Here is a 19,173-nt window from a genome sequence, read left to right on the forward strand (position 1 = left end):
TATCTCTTCCCCACCCTCCCATCATGTCCTCTTTAAGTTAAGATTTTTCAGTTATCAATATTGTATATGGTTCTGAACTCCTAAAGAACTCTTCTTTCTAATCTTTTGAGTTTAATTGCATAGACCTTCAAGTGACTGACTAGAGGCATCTCATATTTTCATATATGCCTCTAGCCATATTCTATTCTGCATTTCTTAATACTATTTTACTCTTATTTGTATAACTCAGATATGTTGCATCAATTCTTGGCTGGCGTCCTGTTTCTTTGTCATCTATCAGTGTGGGGGGGCATGCCTTGTAAATGGCATCATCATGGTGACTTAACTGGAGACTAATCAGAAATCAACCACCATTTTCATTTCTTTTGATTTTGAGGCCACACCCAGCAGCACTCAAGAATTATTCCTTGCTCTGTGTTCAAAAATTACTCATGGCAGGTTCAGGGAACCATGTGGGGTGCTGAGGATCAAATCTGGGTTAGCCACATGCAAATCAAACACCCTGACCACTGTGCTATCTCTCTGGTACCCAATCACCATTTTCTTGATGACATGTGTGGCAGTATACAGTAAGTGGATTCCTGATGACAAGCTGAACAGCTTGTGTTTCCTGCAAGCCATTTTGTGTTAAGTTGCTGGCATAGTTATAAGCATGGGCAAGAAAATTAAGTGATGAAGGTCAATAAATCCCTATTATAAGGAATTTAATGATGTCTTATGGTATGACCCTCTATTTTCTTATTTTTTTAGATAGAAATTGGATAAGGATGCTTTCTGATATCATTATGATCTTTTCTTTATGTAATTTGTGATCCAGTAATAGATTATGAAACCAAACATGGTTAGTATTTAAAAAAAGAATCAAAATGCATGGAAAAGACAAGATTTCAATGAATAATGTAATTTTTTATGGAATATTTCTGGCAGACAGATAAGTGTGTATGTGCATGCACGTGTGTGAGTGTGTGTTTGTTTGACATTGAAGTATATTTTGTACTGACAGCCAAAACTGGCATACTCTATATCATGTTCTGTGTTGGCTATCCAATATCACTACCATCTCTGTTTCATTTTTTCTTAAAGGTATGCAAAATCCAGTCAGATCAAGACTGTGTCCAGCAGCAAGATATTTTTTAAAGGAAGTAGATTTCGATATAGGTGGGTAACATTCGTTCCAATATGATAAAGGGTTTGGGTCAGTTTTTATGTTTAAATAATTCGCTTCTGGGGCTGGAGTGAAAGCACAGAGGGGAGGGTGGTTGCTTTGCATGTGGCTGACCTGGGATCAACTGGGGTTTGATCTCCAGCATCCCATATGGTTTTCTGAGCACCACTGTGAGTGGCCCCAAAACCCCAAATAATTTATTTCTAAGTCTGGCCTACATCCCTGGTTTGGTCCTTCCTTTTCATATCACTCATCTCTAATGTTCTTGAAGCCCTTCATATTCTGCAGTTACTTTACCTCACATAATTAAAGATGTGGATTCCTGGAGACCAGTTGGACCATTATGAAATTAAAAAGAGAGAGGACACTTCTTCATTTCTGAGTGTGTGCATATATGTTTTATTTGTCTTTGCAGTGGTAAAGTTGCCAAAGAAGTGGTAGAGGCAAGCTCCAAAATTAAGAGGGAGCCTCCTGAGGTACACAGGTAAGAGTTATTTCTGGGGAGCTTCTGATTTGACAGAAGGATTTGAAGATTCACTTTGCCAACTAGTTTATAATATCCCCCATCAAGATTCCAGCACAACACCTTCAGTATCTTGGAATTCTCAGGAGATTTTGACTTGGCTATAGAATGACAACAGCCATACTCTAATTTTGTAGATTGTGTATTCTGGAGTCATTGGCTTGAGTTGGTCTTGAGTGCGATAGGCATAAAGAGGAGAAGTAAGTATGAGAAGGTTGATTGTGAGCTGTGTTGTCTCCTGGTCACTGTCTGTAATTTGTCCTCTTAGACCTATTCTCCTTACTTGCCTTATTCATCAGCTGTGATTAGTTTCTATTGACTCAACTTCCAGGCTATTTTACATGAAGGGCTGGATACTCATCTCTCATTAAATTCTTTTCTTTCACTCTGAGTAATGAGTTGTTGGGTCATAAGTGGTTCAAGGGTGTAGAATTTTATTAAAGTGGTAATATATGTAAATCTTGGAATTAAATATTCTTTTTATTGGGCAGTATATCATAACAATGATTTTTTACTAGGGCTGGGGAAATTTTCAGTGAAGGGAACATTTGGGTATTTATTTGGTTATTTATAATATTATTAATAGGTCATAGGGCCATACAATACAGGAAGATGGGCCATGAACAGTCAGTATCTGTTCCATGATGTACCAGGGCACTTTTCTTGCATGCAATCAACCCAGGTTTGAACCCCAGCCTTCCAAAAGGTCTCCTGAGCCCCACCAGAAGTAATTTCAGAGTACATATCCAGGAGTAACCTCTTAACATTGCCAGATGTGTACTTCTCTTCTCCAAATAAAAATAACGTGCTTTCAAAAATAATACAAATAAAACTGGAGAAAGAACACAATAAGACACTTGCCTTCTACGTGGCTGATCCGGTTTGATCACTGACACCACATATGGTCTTACATAGCCACTGGGAGTGATCCCTGAATACAGAGCCAAGAGTAAATTGAGCACAGCTGGGTGTGCCCATCCACCCATTACCAATAAAAATGCCTTTTAAATATGCATGGTTCTCTCATTATCATCATCTCATATAAACTAGAGATGGGTTGCTAGAATCTGGTAAGCTATGCTCATAGCATCTTCATATAGAATAATAATAGATCAGAATGTAATAGATCAGAAGTGCACTTCTTATACTCAAAAGGGTGGTACAGAAACTCACAAGCCACATTTAGCCACTCTTTCTCTTTTTTATTTTTCTTTGGGGGGGGCACACCCGGCACTGCTCAGGGGTTACTCCTGGCTGTCTGCTCAGAAATAGCTCCTGGCAGGCACAGGGGACCTACGGGACGCCGGGATTCGAACCAACCACCTTAGGTCCTGGGTCGGCTGTTTGCAAGGCAAACGCCACTAGCTCTCTCTCTCCGGCCCCTAGCCACTCTCTTTCATGCCATCTTTTGTACTGCCAATATTGGAATATGTTTGCATTTTCAAAGAAAACTTTTTTTTACTTCAGAGCAGTTCTTTTTGTTTGTTTTTGTTTGGAAGCCATAGCTAGTGGTGCTTAGGGATCACTCCAAACAGACTCAGGGGACAATATTTGATGCTGAAAATCAAAACCAGGATGATGGAATGCAAGACAAGTGCTTCCTACTCACTGTACTTTTTTTTCCCAACAACTCAGTGTAATTTTAAAGAGAATATCATTAAAAATCTGTTTTTTGCAGGAGTACACACATGAATGGATTACTAAACAGGCTAAAATAAAGATTTTTATTGGCCTTTATTATCAATATTACATTATTAGGCTGATGAGCAGTAATAACCATGCATTTAAATCAGGGGTATTTATCTCCAAATCCAGGTGAATGAGTCTAAAACATGGCTGTTCATTAAATAATCCAGACCAGTTTGAGGGTGAAATACATGTAGTCTGGCAATCTTCTACCTTCTGTGGGGATCAAGGTGCCAGAACTACCATTTTAATTGAGTACAGAGATCACCCCCAGGTTGGTCAATAACGACAAAGTAAGTACAGATAGCTCAGGCTTTTCTGAGTCAGTCCCACCCAAGTTTACATGTAAGACTTTCATAAAACAAGGTTAAGCCTAACACCTAATGAAGGTAATTGGCCATACAATATTTGATTCTAACTTATATTCCCTCATTTCTTAGACATAAGGTCAAGGACTATGTTTGTACCCTCCTCTAGTTATTATATTTGCATTCTATAGGCTTTGAGGCCAAGCTCTGTGCTTGCATACATTTGTAACTAGAATAAACTTGTTTTAATTTTTTTTTGCATCACCCCCAGTTATACTCAGGGATCACACCTGGTAGGTTTAAAGCACTAAAAAGGGTGAAAGGGATAGAACTTGGGCTAACTGTGTGCATGCAAGATACCTTACCCATTTTGTTATGCCTCCCGCCCATACTCACTGTAATTTTTAACTTAATTTTTATATCCTACTTCAGCATCTGGTCTTCAATTTCTGGTAATTTTTTTTTCTCCTTTGTCAGCTGATAGGCAGATTCTGCAAGTGGAGAAACACAGCAAAGTCCCTCAGTAGACCCTAATCGGGAGGTAGTTAGCCCAGAAACTCAAATGAAAGGGCATGGAGGGAGTTGATTAGAAAATTGCTTGATACAGTTGGATATTAGATAGCCCCAAACAGTTGGTAAACTGAACCACCCTGTGGGTATTGCCAGGAAAAATTAGGAAAATTGCTCTGGAGAGCAACACAACCGTCAGCCTAGGAAACAGATAGTCCTGAAACTGCCCTTCTAAATATCAATATCCATAACTTGACTAAGTCTCAGCTCCTCTTCTGTAAATATAGCATTTTCTTGCCTACTATATGCTCATATCAAAAGAAATATATGACCTACAGTGTACACAAATCATTTTGAAAATTTGAAAAAAAGGGTTATTCCAGTTCTTTTATGTTTGAGAACAACAGTGCTGCTGTCTTCTTGCTTGAAATGAAGCTTGCACCAGTTGCACTCTTTAAAAGGTGTCAAAGAGTGAGATAGGTTAAGGATGGCAGTAGTGAGGAGGGGTCTAGTTGGTAAAGAAAGGAGAGTTGTGTTTTGATTAGGATTTCTCTGTACCTTCCTCATACTCCTGGTGTCTTGCATCGAGCTCTTTTTTTTTTTTTAACTTCTCCAGCAAATTCCCCCACTTGCATCCTCCTTTGGCTATCTTAGCCTTGAATTTATTAGGGAAGTAATGTTTATCTCTGAATCATGGAGATGAAGAATAAAGATTTCAGTCCATACAAAAAGTTATCTTATTAATTATATGCACTAATTTCTAAACTATTGTGACTCTAAACTCACTGAACAAGCTGTGAGCCCTGGCTACCCAAGAAGCAGGATCCTGAATCATAAACAAGTGTCAGTGTCTTTCAGACCATCTGGTGCCAATCGTGTGATTTCACTTGGCCTATAGACAATGGTTTATATGTTAAAAGGTGGAGAAGCAGAGAGCAGGATAATTATTCTCTCCAATTGAAGAGATGGAGAGCAAAAGACTATTAAAGAACCTTAAGGGTCTCTTCTTACTGTGATGCATGTAGGGATTTCTAGGGGGCCAGAAATTGTAGGGAGCTCTCCTGGTGTGATCAGAGATGGAGTAGTGTGGAGAAGAGTTTATATATTCTTGTACAAGAATATATAGAGGCATGGTGTTGAAATTATATATATGAGATACCATCACTAACAGTATCACAGAAGCTCATTTAATAATAATTTTCAAAGAATATATAAGAGCTTTTCAGAGAGTATAAAGCAATATGATCCATGCATATATGAAAATATCTTATGCTTTGTAGAGTTAGAATCATATTTATGAATATGATAAAGGATAAAGGAAATACTGTAAGTTTTAAAAAATGGGAATCAGGGGCCAGAGCGATAGCATAGCAGTAAGGCATTTGCCTTGCACATGGCCAATACAGGATGGACCTGGTTTGAATCCCGATATCCCATATGGTTTCCTGACCAGATCACCCCTGCCAGGAGTGACTTTTGAGCAATGCTGGGTTTGACCCACAAACCAAAAAAAAAAAAAAGGAATCATTTACAAAAAGAGAAGTGATTGCTCACGAACAGTTGATTCTCTTTTCTTTTTCTTCTCTCTTTGAAGAAGCCTCATTTGCACTACTTTTTCTATAATGTCACTGTGTTTATAAGACAACTAGCTCTTCTATCACTTAGACAGTATCAGGTGCTACTCCTTAGCTTTATTTACCACAGGCCATCAGTCTCCTTCATGGAATGCTTTTCGAGCTATGGCTATAGCTCATTAATGCATGTTGAAGTGAAAACTTCTATCAAACTTTTATCACAGTAAAATAGAATACATAGTGAATCACTCATAGCAAGAATTAATTATTGTTGGCTAGAGAGGTGGCACAAGAGGTAGGGTGTTTGCCTTGCACACGGTAACCTAGGACCGCAATTCGATCCCTGGCATCCCATATGGTCCCCCAAGCCAGGAGCGATTTCTGAGCACATAGCCAGGAGTAACCCCTGAGTGTCACCAAGTATAGCCTAAAAAGCAAAAACAAAACAAAATAAAAAGTTAAAACCAGGGAAAAAAAAGAATTAATTATTGTTATACAAATGATTCAGTGCAGTTATGTATTTTCTTGCATGTGTGCATGAATGTATCATAGTAAAATGTGTATCTTCATAGAAATCTTAGTCAAAACTAAGATTTTTTACTATTATAGTTCTAAGTGAGTTAAATAAAGTCAAGAACACAGTCCTACAGAGCAAGGAAGGCTGTCCAGTATAAAAGGCACAAAATAACTGGTTTTAGAATGAAGTAATAAATACAAGATTCTATGGTTGGCTCAGTTCAACAGAACTTATATTAAAATTGGAATGCTACAGAGAAGATTGGCAAGGCTCTTGAGGAACACTGATATGCAGTTCCATACTTTCTTTTTTTCTTGTTTTTGTTTTTGGGTCACACCCGATGGTGCTCAGGGGTTACTCTTGGCTATCTGCTCAGAAATAGCTCCTAAAAGGCCTGGGGGACCATATGGGGTGCCAGGATTCGAACCAATCACCTTAGGTCCTGGGTCAACTGCTTGCAAGGCAAATGCCGCTGTGCTATATCTCTGGCCCCAGCAGTTCCATATTTTCTAAGAAAATAAGAAAAATAAACCCTTTAGTTAAATGATTCCTCATAAAGTTTCTTAGCTATCAGGGTCAGTAATGGGAACTTTTATTCAGGATGTTTATGGAACAGCATGATCTCCCTGTCCCCTTCTACCCTCAAAGAAATAATGGGCTATAATGGATTCCCATCCTCTAGCTAGGGAGCAGCCAAGGCCAATCTCAAATAGAAATTTTTGTCAAGCTACAACACATTGAATTTATTTCAGCCCTGAACACTGCTTACTGTGACATCAGGAGAGAAGCTGTAAAGTGCAGAAAAATGGAACAGATTAGAATCTGTTTTAGAGGTGCTCATCAAGGTGGGGATGACAAAGAGTATATAGATAATTACAGGGAGACAGAGGTGATAAACATGATGAAAGAAGGAAAGGCAATGTGTGTGTGTGTGTGTGTGTGTTTGAGAGAGAGAGAGACAGAGAGAGACAGAGAGAGACAGAGAGAGAGAAACAGAGAGAGACAGAGAGAGAGAGAGTATAGAGGAAGAAATTTTGGTACCATATTTGAGGAGTAGGTTGGTTTTGGTTTTGACTAGAAACAGAATACAAAGGTTATCCAAGCACTCACTAGAGGTGTCCCATTTCCCTGTTTTGTCAGAGCAGACAACTGATTTCTCTGTATATATTATATAAGATTTGGTATTGTATATATAATATTATATATAACATATATAATATTCAATAATATAAATGGGTTCTCCATCTGCAAACGAAAAAATCTTTCTGAGTCACATGCACAGTTCTTTGCAATTTGCTAGCCTTAACAACTGCTGTCATTTCTATGTCCTTTTGATTTTGGTTGGAGTGGGGCACACAAACTGTGCTCAGGGTTTACTTCTAAGTATACCTGTAGGCATCACTTCAGGTGGTACTCAGGGGATCTTATGTGGTATTGGGAATTGAACCTGTGTTGATCACATGCAAGGCAAGTCCACTAGCTGCTGTACTATCTCTTCAGCTGTGCCCCCATCACAACCGGTGATGCTCAGGAGTTACTCCTGCCTATGCACTCAGAAATAACTCCTGGCTTGGAGGGCCATATGGGACACCATGGAATCAACACCAATAAGCTTTACTTATAGAACATCTACATGTTTTTTGACAGGACTTTTTTAGTTTTATTTTCTTGGTGATATTAAATTAATTCAAGTCATGTTTCTGATCACTTTTCTGCTTTCTAAGAAAACAGTGTCATCTTTTTTTTTTTTTTTGCTTTTTTTAAGATACCTATCACCAGTGTCTTTTTTTGCTTCTCCTATATTTTTCTTTCTTTTTTTTTTTTTAAATATGGAACGCTTCATGAATTTGCGTGTCATCCTTGTGCAGGGGCTATGCTAATCTTCTCTGTATCGTTCCAATTTTAGTATATGTGCTGCCGAAGCGAGCACCTATATTTTTCAAATGCCTCTGTTGTCACTTCGCATGTCCAAATCTAATCATGTATAGAGAAGTATTTTTTCTTTCCTTTGGTTGCATTTAAACACACCTATTTTGCTAGGATCTTTATTTGTGAAGTTGTGTAACTTCCTTCAAACCTGAATGAAAGTCTAGCTTGATGAACTCGTCTTAGTAAAACATTTATTTTATTGAGTTTTTTCACTGTATCTCACCACTGTCTTTGGTTGGGCCTGGAGGGTTACTTATGCTAATCTGCTGAAAATCAAAGATACATCTTTGTATATAATTTTCCTTTTTGATCTTGCTCCTTTCAGTATTTATCTCTTTCTGTGGTTTTCATCAATGTGACTAAGATGTGCCTTGGGATGCATTTATGTAGGTCTCTTTAAGCTCATACTCTGGGCATCTAGGATGTAGTTGCACTCTTTAGTTCCGGGAACTTCTCAGCAATAGTGTTCTTAACTGATGGTTCCCTTTGGAGGGGGGAGGGGACTGGCAGTTCTCAGGGGTTATTCCTGACTCTGAACTCAGGAATCATTCCTGGCAGGCTGGTAGAACCATATGGGATGTCGGGGATTAAAGTCAGGTTGGTCCTGCCTTGTAAATGCCCTAGCTGTTGTGCTATCATGACCCTATGCTGTTGATTCTTCATTGAGGGTTCTTTTTTTCTCAGTCTTTGGGACTCTGATGATTCTTATGTTGTTTCTATTGAATTTATACTAGAATTCTACTGTTGGCTGTTCACTTGTGTTGAGGATTTTTTCCCCCATCTTCTGATCACTTATTTTAAGGCTCGTTTCCAACATCTTCTGTTGTATGGAGTTATGCTGCTCATTTTCCAGATCACTGATTCTGTCCTCAGTTGCTATTACTCTGCTGGTGAGGCCTTCCAATGAGGTTTTTATTTCACCTAACAAGTTTTACAGCACTGTTATTTCTGTTTGAAGTTTTCTCATTTCTACCTCCATAAGACTCCATGAGTCTTATTGGTGGAGTGTTTGATTTGTTATATTGTTATTGTTTTGCTTTATTGTTGATTTTTTGGGGGGGTTTTGGGTCACACCTGGCAGCGCTCAGGGATTACTCCTGGCTCTACGCTCAGAAATCACTCCTGGCAGGCTCAGGGGACCATATGGGATGCCGGAATTCGAACCACCGACCTTCTGCATGAAAGGCAAACACCTTACCTCCATGCTATCTCTCCGGCCCCAAAACTTTTTTTTTTTTTTTTTAGTTCTTTGGATATCCTCCATATTTCTTCTTTAAAGTCTTTATTGGAGAGGCTATATAGGTGGCTGGTGCTTTTCGTATTTACAGAACCATCTTTGTTCTCTAGGCAAGGTGGGGTTCTGCATTGTTTCCTTATAGTGGCCTTTGCAGCATGGTGTTTTTATACTCTTGTGTTGGGGCTCATTGAGTAAGAGAAATGCGTGGCTGTGGCGCAGAGTAGCAGCACTTGTCTGGTTTTACCCCTTTGTGTGTGGTGGGGGCATGCTCAGCTGGACAGCTGCTCCATCACAGGCAGTGCTTGTTTCATCCTGGCCCTGCTTTGTGCAAGGCTGCACTCACCTGGGTGGCAAGTTTGTGTAGGGCAGAAGCAGTAGTACAGCAGGTATGGTATTTGATTTGCAAATGTCAGGCCTGGGTTCAATCATTGGCACTCCATATGGTCCCCTAAGCAATGCCAGGAATGATTCCTGAGTATAGAACTTTGAGGTAAGTCTTGAGCACCACGAAGTGTGGCCTAAAAACAAACAAACAAACAAACAGAAAAGACTGTATTAAATGTGCTATCTTTACCATTACCTGGATTTGTTATATATCTAGAGGAGATCCCTCGCTCTAGTAGCCAAATGTAAAGAGGGTTCCTTATTCAGAATGGGAAGCACCCCATCTGTCTTCTGTTTGTTTTCAGAACCAGTATTACTCAAAGCCGCAGTTCTCATTCCTTGAATAAACAGCTCATCATTAACATGGAGCCCCTGCAGCCACTGCTGCCTTCCCCCAAGGAGCAGGAAGAGGAACTTCCATTGAGAGAGGGTGAGTGCACTTATGTTTGGAGACTGTGTAATAGATAGACTGGGGGTCAGAGTGAGTAAAATAAAAATCTCTTCTGAGTAAATAAGCCGTTTGCAACTAAAAACTGACATTAATTTGGGAGTTCTATCAATGTCTCTTAGAGAGACTTTATTGAGTATTCCTAAAATTTTATGTTGCAGTAGTAATAGTGTTAGATGTTTATTGTTCAATATGGCTGCTACTGGTCATGAATAAATATTTTTAATTATATTTATATTTGTTAAAATTTAAAATTTAGCCCCTTAATTATATTAACTAGATTACCAAAGCTTAATAGTCACATGTGGCTAATGTGAAATGTTAAAAATAAAAACCAGCAGGGCCCGGAGAGATAACACAGTGGCGTTTGCCTTGCAAGCAGCCGATACAGGACCAAAGGTGGTTGGTTCGAATCCCGATGTCCCATATGGTCCCCCGTGCCTGCCAGGAGCTATTTCTAAACAGACAGCCAGGAATATCCCCTGAGCACCGACGGGTGTGGCCCCAAAACCAAAAAATAAAATAAAATAAAATAAAATAAAATAAAAATAAAAACCAGCCCAGGAACATTTTCATCATCTCAGAATGTTCTATTGGATATTTTTAAATTACAATAACAATTAAGTTAGTGCTTAAAAAGAATTACCCACAAACATTGCTGTGCTTGTTTTCCCCTTTTTATTTTAATATTTCTACATGCTACTCTTTCACAGATCAGATCCTTTATGATAGTTTTGATATATAGGGCCCACATTCACACAAATATTATTTTTGTGTGGCTATAATATATGTGCTTCTGTGTCTTTTAATTTATTTTAAAGAATTTTTATTACTTTAGAGAAGACCCTCACTACACAGATATTTAGTGAAGCAAATATCATACTGTTTAATTCCAAAGTAAGGCTTTTAAAGTCTGGCAAATAAAGCTATTAGAATCATGAAAACAGATATAATATGTTTACTTTTAACTTTATGTCAGATACATGGTTTGTTTTTTCTTGGCTTTGTAGATTTTTATTTCATAACTTAAAAATATGTATACTGGTCAGATTATTCTGCTCCCAAGAGACCAGCTGCAGCTTTATGGCAAGAATTTCAGAGAAAAACTTTCAGCCCAAAATAGCAACATGACTTAAGAAGCAAATATCCTTGTGAGTGGTAGCAGCTGCTAATTCATACTATTGTATAAAAAGGTTTTAGGGTCTGGGAAATACTACAGAGTTTAGAGTGCATGCTGGATTTAATTACCAACTGCAACTGTTGGAGCCCCGCCCTTCCAGTATATTAGGGATGAAACTGGGGACCACTAGCGCTCCTTTGTAGTCTTGGTATCCATGTCACTGCAAGCCTTAACAACATCCTTGTATCCTTGCATTGCTATGATGACCCAGCTTGCCAGAATTGCTAATGAGTCCTCCAGACCTCTTGAGCTGTGCCGGGAAAGTTTGTTTTAAGGGCTTGAAAATGAACCAGATAACTGATAGACAAACACTCATGGTTGGGAAAAAGTAAAAAATGAAGGATGTGTCTCAGAAAACACTTTATCCCCAAATGGACATAGGAGGATGTTAAGGATATTCATCTGTTAATAAGCTCTAAAATGCATGCTAAATTGATTTTTTAAAACTCAAGTATCTCTGGATTCATGTTGCTTGCCAATATTTATCCCCTTTCAAAAGATGTTTAAAAAGACTTTTCACATTTTATTGATAAGTAATTCTAACTTTATATACGAAGCATTGCGTAAGATGTACATGATTTTTATATATTGTGAAATTATTACCACAAAAGATTCAACCAAAATCTATCATTTTATAGATATAGTTAAAAGAAAATAAATAAAAAAAAGAATCTTTTTAGGTGTCAACTGCTTGTCTATGTTTTTCAATACTGGTCTTTGTAGTTCACATGTTTTTTAAGTAAAATGAAAGCAACTTTCACTTTTTATCACCAATTGTTTTCTGAGCTTTACATAACTGTGGGATATTTATACAATAACTACCATTCTGTTTTGGGACTTGGGATTGCACTGAGAATTACTTGCTTTGAAACATCCCTTACCCAGTTGGTTCCAGTAGGTATCCAGCAGTCTTTATAACCAAAAATGTTTCCTGGGATAACCATATACCCTGAAGAATAAAATAAAGTTCTTATGAGGATTACTGCTAGAGAGACAGATACCACATACAAAGCATTGTAATCATCCCAAAGATAAATAAACAATGGTTAAACTAAGGGCAGTGGGTTTAGGGAGAAGACTGTGATTTCTAACTAGAAAACAACAGTGTTTTATAAACATGGTCATTGATTACCTGGCAGATAAAAAAAGCCATAGACTAATACTGTTCAGAATCTGCCCTATTTCCCAGATTTTAGTTAATGTCTGAAAATTAGAGAGTTAAAGAAAGTCAGTATCTTTAAATTATAAAGTTGTTAAAGCATCTAGATAAATACTACAGTGGGTATGACTCTAACCTTGCATATGGCTAGCTCTGGTTTGATTCCTGACACATCATATATTCCCATGAGCTCTTCCAGGAATCACTCCCAAGTGTAGAGTCGGGAATAGGCCCTGCATGCTGTCTGGTATGTCCAAAAAAAAGACAAAACATAATTGTTTGAGACAGCAAGGTTTAACTGATTTGTCAGAACCATACAGAAGTTGTGTGATAATGGCAATAATAATTTAATTTCTGTTACTGGACAGTTAGGTATTATGTAGTACTTCACTGGGCTGAAGAGGGAGGTGAGGAGACTCAGACATCACTGTCACCTTTGATGTCCCTCCTCTCCATATCTCTGTCTCTGTAATGGTTCAAAATTTTTTTCTGGATTAGTTTCAAATCACACTTTTGAAAGTTAGATTTATAAACTGATTGAATTTGGTGTCTGAGTTCTCTTAAAGTTTTCTGGCTCAAAATTTAGATTTTTTAATTTTTGTTTTTTGGGCCACACCCAACAATACTCAGGGGTTACTCCTGGCTACACACTCAGAAATCTCTCCTGACTTGGGGGACCATATGGGACTCTGGAGGATTAAACTGCGATTCATCCTAGGCTAGCGCACGCAAGGCAGATGCCTTACCGCTTGCTCCACCACTCCAGCCCCAAAATTTAGATTTTTTTTTTTTAAAAACTAGAATGCCATGTTTCCCTGAGGTCATAAACACTCATTTATTTGTAAGATTTTTCTGTTTCTCCTAAACTTCATATTTCCGTAAAGACAACTGGACAAATTATTGTTATTTAGATTAGCCCAGAGGCATCTGAGGAAAATGTGTGACCTTGTTCACCCATATGACAACTGAAGGATAGACTCTGAACATGATATGTACAGAGAAGAACAAAATCAGTTCCTAGACACTATTAGGAAAGATTCAAGTGTTGCCTTAAAGTTACTTTGTTACAGGATGTGAGCTATGGAAAACTCAAGATGAGAGTGGCAAATCACTGAAAATTGGCACTTAAGAGTTTTTAATATTTCAGAATGAAAAACAATAGAGTGTGTAAAATCTTTTCTGACAATGACATCTTTGAGGAGCTATTAATATGAACAAATTTATATGCAAATTTTAAATTAGATTTCAGTTGGTTCTCAAAATCTATATATCAAAATACATTGCTTTATTTGTTATATAAGTTTCACTATTGAAATTTGTTATAAATTGGATTATGGTCGAGAAGGGGAGATGAAATTAATCACGTGGTAAATAGTAATATTGATGCTCAGTGAAGAGTTTTCTGGCTTATCAGAGGGATGATTTAGAATATAATAATTGTATAGGAAAGAAACAATCATTTCTTCTACTTGGTAAATGAAATTAAATAAAATCTGAACATGTTTGATGATTGTTATAAAAATAGTGGAGATGATAAGAATTCATAAAAAAGAGTGGGTTTTTCTTTTTTTTTTTCTTTTTTGATTTTTGGGTCACATCGGTGGAGCTCTGGCTCTGTGCTCAAAAATCACTCCCGGTAGGCTCGGGGGACCATATGGGATGCTGGGATTTGAACTGCCATTCTTCCTGGATCGGCTGTGTACAAGGCAAATGGCCCAGCTGCTGTGCTATCTCTTTGGCCCCTAAAAGAGTGTTTTGAGCTTGACAGTGTGATTGGATTAAAGGTGACTTGAAGATGCATCTGACTGAGGAAAAATAGGGAGAAATTAAAGTGAGTGGTAAATAAATTCTCCCAAATTACCCTTTAGCTTTGCTCCAGTAATGTCATGAATATGTGCAGAGAGGACGGGGGTACGTAAAAGTTTTAAATTAATTTTACTCTTTTCATCAAAAACTTTATCATGTCTAATCCTTCACCATAGTTGGCCAAAGGTGGGAAACATTATTAAAAGTATAAAATGTCTATTTGTGAACCTATGAAGCATTTAAATATATAGAATCAATAGACTGTAATTATCCCCCAGCCTAAAAATATAGGGTATGATTCATGGATTCAACTATGTGTATTCATGTGCAACATCACACTGGCAGAACTTTTCATATACTACATAATTACCGCAATCCATCCTGGAGAAGTCAGGCAGCTCAAGGTTACTTTTTAATTACACTGATAGTGAATTCTGTTTCCCATTCTCCACTGAGTTCAGTCTCTTCCCTACATGAATATGAAAGTTTCCTCTGCCTTTTATTTTTTAACTTTATGGATCTTATGGTCATAGACCAGACAGATTTGCCCCTTGCCTCATGGTCTCAAGTGTCTTTCTTTTCTGCAATTTTCCCCATGTGTAAGTCATATCTTCTGTTCACTGCAGGGTATGTCAGGAGCAACACATTGGTCTTTTGAAGTTCCTTTTATATTTTATCAATTAGAAGGAACTATTTCTATATATATAGATTAATCTTTACTTGTATGGGTGGGTATGCTACTTGATGATAGATTAATTAGTACCTGTTCGAATTGGACTTATTCCTACCATAGTGTTAGGTTGCTATTTGTTTCTTATTTTCTGTTTTATTTTCTTTTGTTTTGAGGATACCCCTGGCAGTGCTCAGTTTACTCCTGGCTCTGCACTCAGGGATCACTTCTGAGATGGGATGTCAGTATCAAACCTGAGTTGTTCACTTGCAAGCTTCATACCCTCTATACTATCTATCACTTAGGCCCAGTTTCTATTTTTTTGTTTGTTTTGGGGGCACACCCGGCAGGATTCAGGGGTTAGTTCTGGCTCTGTGCTCATAAATAATTCCTAGCAGGCTCGGGAGGACTGTCTGGGATGCCAGGAATTAAACCCAGGTCCATCCTGGGTCGGCTGCATGCAAGGCAAATGCCCTACTGCTTGTGCTATCCTCTGAACCCCCAGTTTCTATTTTTATTTATTTATTTAGGGGTGGTTAGGCCACACCTGGGGATGCTCAGGGGTTACTCCTGGATATGTGCTCAAAAATTGCTCCTGGGTTGGGGGATGATATGGGACACCGGGGGATCGGCTCACTATCTGTCCTAGGCTAGCGTGAGCAAGGCAGATGCCTTACTGCTTGCGCCACCACTCCGGCCCCCCTTTTCTACTTTTTAATAAAGCTTTTCATCTTTCAGAAAGTACAAAAAGCATAAATAAAGAAAAAATACATCCCAGATTTTTATTCCAAGAAATAATAACATTAATGTGATAACATATGCATTTTAAAGCCATTGATATAAATCTGTGTGAATAATTCTAAAAATTCTGCTTCATTTGCTAATGTTAAAAAATTGGTGCTGAAAACATATGATAAATTGAACTATTGTTTGAACAGTGAATTGGGAATATACTTAACTAAATAAAAATAAAGAGTTAACAACCTGAATTAGAAGAAACTTCTTTAAAAAGCATTGTTCTTAGCCTCATTTTAGCATTGTACAGGCTAGGACATTTTAAATTACTGTATAAGTACCTATATAATACCATTGATTTGTATTTTAATACCAATGAGATCTCCCCAGGGAAGGGAGACAGATTGTCCAGAGGCACATAACCTATTAAGTACTGGGGTTGGGATCAGTTGGTGTTTGTTGTGTTTCTCATCAGCTTACATAAGCAAGATTAATCACATCTAAAATGCTCATATCTTTCTCAACCAAATATCAGCCAAGTAAAAACAATTTCACTTTCAATTATCAAAAGTATGATAAAAAGAGATGATGCAAGGGAAACAACTAAATGAGAAGAACCCTATGCATACCAAGCCTTTGGTTTTCTGTCACAGCATGTCAGGACCTAGTAAATTGGGAGACTCAGTACAGAAGAAAGGGTCACCTCAGCTGAGACTGAGTGGTGGTAAGACTACACACCATTTATGCTATGCAGAATACTGCTAGGCTTGCTGAGGAAACCAACTCCCTATACAAAGACTGCTCACCTCTGGGAACCATGCTTTGAATTGGAAGTGGAATTTGTTAAAGAAGAATTGCTCACTCTGGGCCTCCTTCTAATTACTCATTTACTCTAATAATTCCTTGTGGAACTCCCAAATCAGCTCTTCTGCTCAGTCTGGCACTTTTCTGCTTCATTGAAGTATGAATAATTAAATGCTGCAAAGGATTTGGTATGAGTAGAAAAAGCATACCCGGTCAAGTGTCCCATGAAGTGATCTGATTATGGTCCTGAAAGGTTGAGCTAGGGGAGAGAAAAAGAATAACCACCTGGGACTGCCAGCATGCAGTCTTGTGGTAGGGAAAACATTCTCTTGGCACCAAGACAAGAAAACACGCCCACCATAGTTGTAAGAAATTGCAGGCGTGGGAGAGTGAAAGATTACTAAGCCATTATCATTAGAAAGCAGAAGCTATAATTTTCTGAGTGTTAGATACAGCCCATGATGCCTGTGGAATAGTAGTTTTGTAAAGTTTTTATTAGTGTGTTAGTAGTTTTAGGAAATGTTCTGCTACTTAGGCTTAAAGAAAGGCAGAATTTCATAAACTTGAGACCAGAACATAAACTGGGAATAAGCATTGGGCTGCCATGCTAGCTGCAGTCCTTTAACATGTCCAGGCTGTCAGGTCTATGACCATGTGGGCAGAATTTAGGGAAAAGGGTTTTGCCCAAAAACATATAGCTACATATTGAGAGTATCTCAGGCAATAATTTTTTGATACTTTCTACAGAGAGATATAGAGTCCTGCTTAGGATGGTTGATCTTGAAGTAATTATCTAACTTCCAAAGTGAAGTCTATGGGTGATGGGTGTATACAGTGACCCATGGGGAGAAGATCAACTATTCATATATATCATTATACATCTGTCAGCTCCTTATAAAATTATGTTGTAGACTTTGTGATAGCCATGCTATATGAAAACAGCTATAAGTATACCTTATTTATAAATAAATATTCCTTTGGGTGGGGCAAGACTGAGCAAACCTTTTATTCTGAAAGTGATTTGAATACAGCTTTATGGATGAATACACCATGTCGAAAAGGCGAGGCATGTTTTTGAAACTGTGAAATCCCTGCTTATGCCAAAACTCCAGATTCCTAAAATAGATGTGAGAGCTAGCTGCTCTAATTACTGTGGGGATATGCCATTTTACATGTTTTTAGTTGCTCAAGCTATTAAACCAGAGTGAGTCACCCAAGGCGTTGGGACCTGCCAAGATGCCTGGTGGATGCTGTGTCACTCTTGCTTAAGTGTTCTATGGTGGCCCCAAGTCCCAATTTGTGTGAGTGCTGGACTTCACATTCTAGGTAACACAAAATATATTCATAGGGTTCTGTGATGATATTAAGAGGTAGAAAATGAGTAAATGTAGGATTCATTCATTCACTTATATATGGGTCAGCCTGGGCACTGATATTCTCAGGATCTGATTTCTTGTGTTGTAAAACCAGATAAGACCATTTCTAAGTTTCCTTTTCATTTTAGCTGTTCTCTATTTATTCTATTCTCAGGTTGCTGCTATTCTCAACCTTGTGCATTTGGATCACTTGTCAATACCTTGACGACTAAAAGTATAGAAATCTTCATATAAAATATCATTAATGAAGCAGTAAGCTTATGGTACAATGAACTACACAAATAACATTGAATTTCCTCCTTTCTTTTGACAAAGTGCAATTTTCTAGCAGAAGTTAGAAAATTAGTAGCTGCTGCTCTAAAAGATAATATAAATGTTTCCCCACTTGAAAGATCAAGACCTTCTTTAAGTTCTCTCCTTGAAGAGCAGTCAGTTTAAAACCTTTTAACCCCAGTCTCCACATAAACCAAGTAATGGTGATAGCAGATCCATGCTTCAATTGAAAGAGTGATAAAAAGGCTATTTGGGATGATCCACTTGATAATCTTCCAGAGACTAGGAGGAAGCTCCATGTCAGTGAAATAACATAATACTTGATTTGTGTTATTTTATCACAGTTGCTGAGTTTGGCTCCTACACAGACTCCTCTCTGTGGCTTGTGCCTCCCCAGACCCAGGAGGGAAGTTACAAACCAAGCCAAGCTTCTCACTCTACCCTCAGTTCTATCCTTTTCTGGTCCTTACTTCAGTCTTGCTCCCTTCTCTGAGTCTCTTTGCCTGGTGGTGCCCTTGTCACTCTCCTTTCCTAGGACCTTTAGGATCCTTTTTTTTGGACCATGCTTCTTTCCATTATCCTGAAACTAATGCCTTTGGTTATCATGCTGACTAAATCTGCCTGTACCTTTAGCCTGATATTTGTCTATTCCTTTTGGAGCCAACTCTTACCCAAACTAACCTTTTGAGAAAGGGATTCTGAGTTGAAACCCCTACTTGATAAAACTACCTGCACTACCCAGTGGCCCTATCATACTGAATTGCCAATTCCATTCCAAATTCTTGTGCACTTTAGTCTTTCAGATATGTCCCATAATCACTGCCTCGTAAGTGACTCATCTCTAATTCCTGAATGATATTGCTATTTGCTAATAAGTGTCTGAATTTCT

At 38.1% G+C, this 19,173-nt stretch overlaps 1 protein-coding gene, 1 non-coding gene and 1 pseudogene across 2 annotated transcripts in view; 2 read left to right on the forward strand and 1 right to left on the reverse strand.

Annotated features, from left to right (window-relative positions):
• FRMD3 (FERM domain containing 3) overlaps positions 1-19,173 on the forward strand; it is a 261,219-nt gene that overhangs the window by 211,733 nt on the left and 30,313 nt on the right. Inside the window, exons 11-13 of the mRNA XM_049770634.1 lie at positions 1,084-1,158; positions 1,581-1,649; positions 10,139-10,263. Of these exons, the coding sequence (XP_049626591.1) occupies positions 1,084-1,158; positions 1,581-1,649; positions 10,139-10,263 (269 nt within the window). The remainder of the gene's footprint in view (positions 1-1,083; positions 1,159-1,580; positions 1,650-10,138; positions 10,264-19,173) is intronic.
• On the forward strand, positions 6,497-6,596 carry LOC126004932 (uncharacterized; annotated as a pseudogene).
• LOC126005599 (U6 spliceosomal RNA) lies at positions 8,107-8,213 on the reverse strand. Its single transcript, XR_007494646.1, has one exon. It is a non-coding gene; the product is annotated as a U6 spliceosomal RNA (small nuclear RNA).

This window comes from Suncus etruscus, chromosome 3 (assembly GCF_024139225.1).
Source record: "Suncus etruscus isolate mSunEtr1 chromosome 3, mSunEtr1.pri.cur, whole genome shotgun sequence".
Taxonomy (NCBI): domain Eukaryota; kingdom Metazoa; phylum Chordata; class Mammalia; order Eulipotyphla; family Soricidae; genus Suncus; species Suncus etruscus.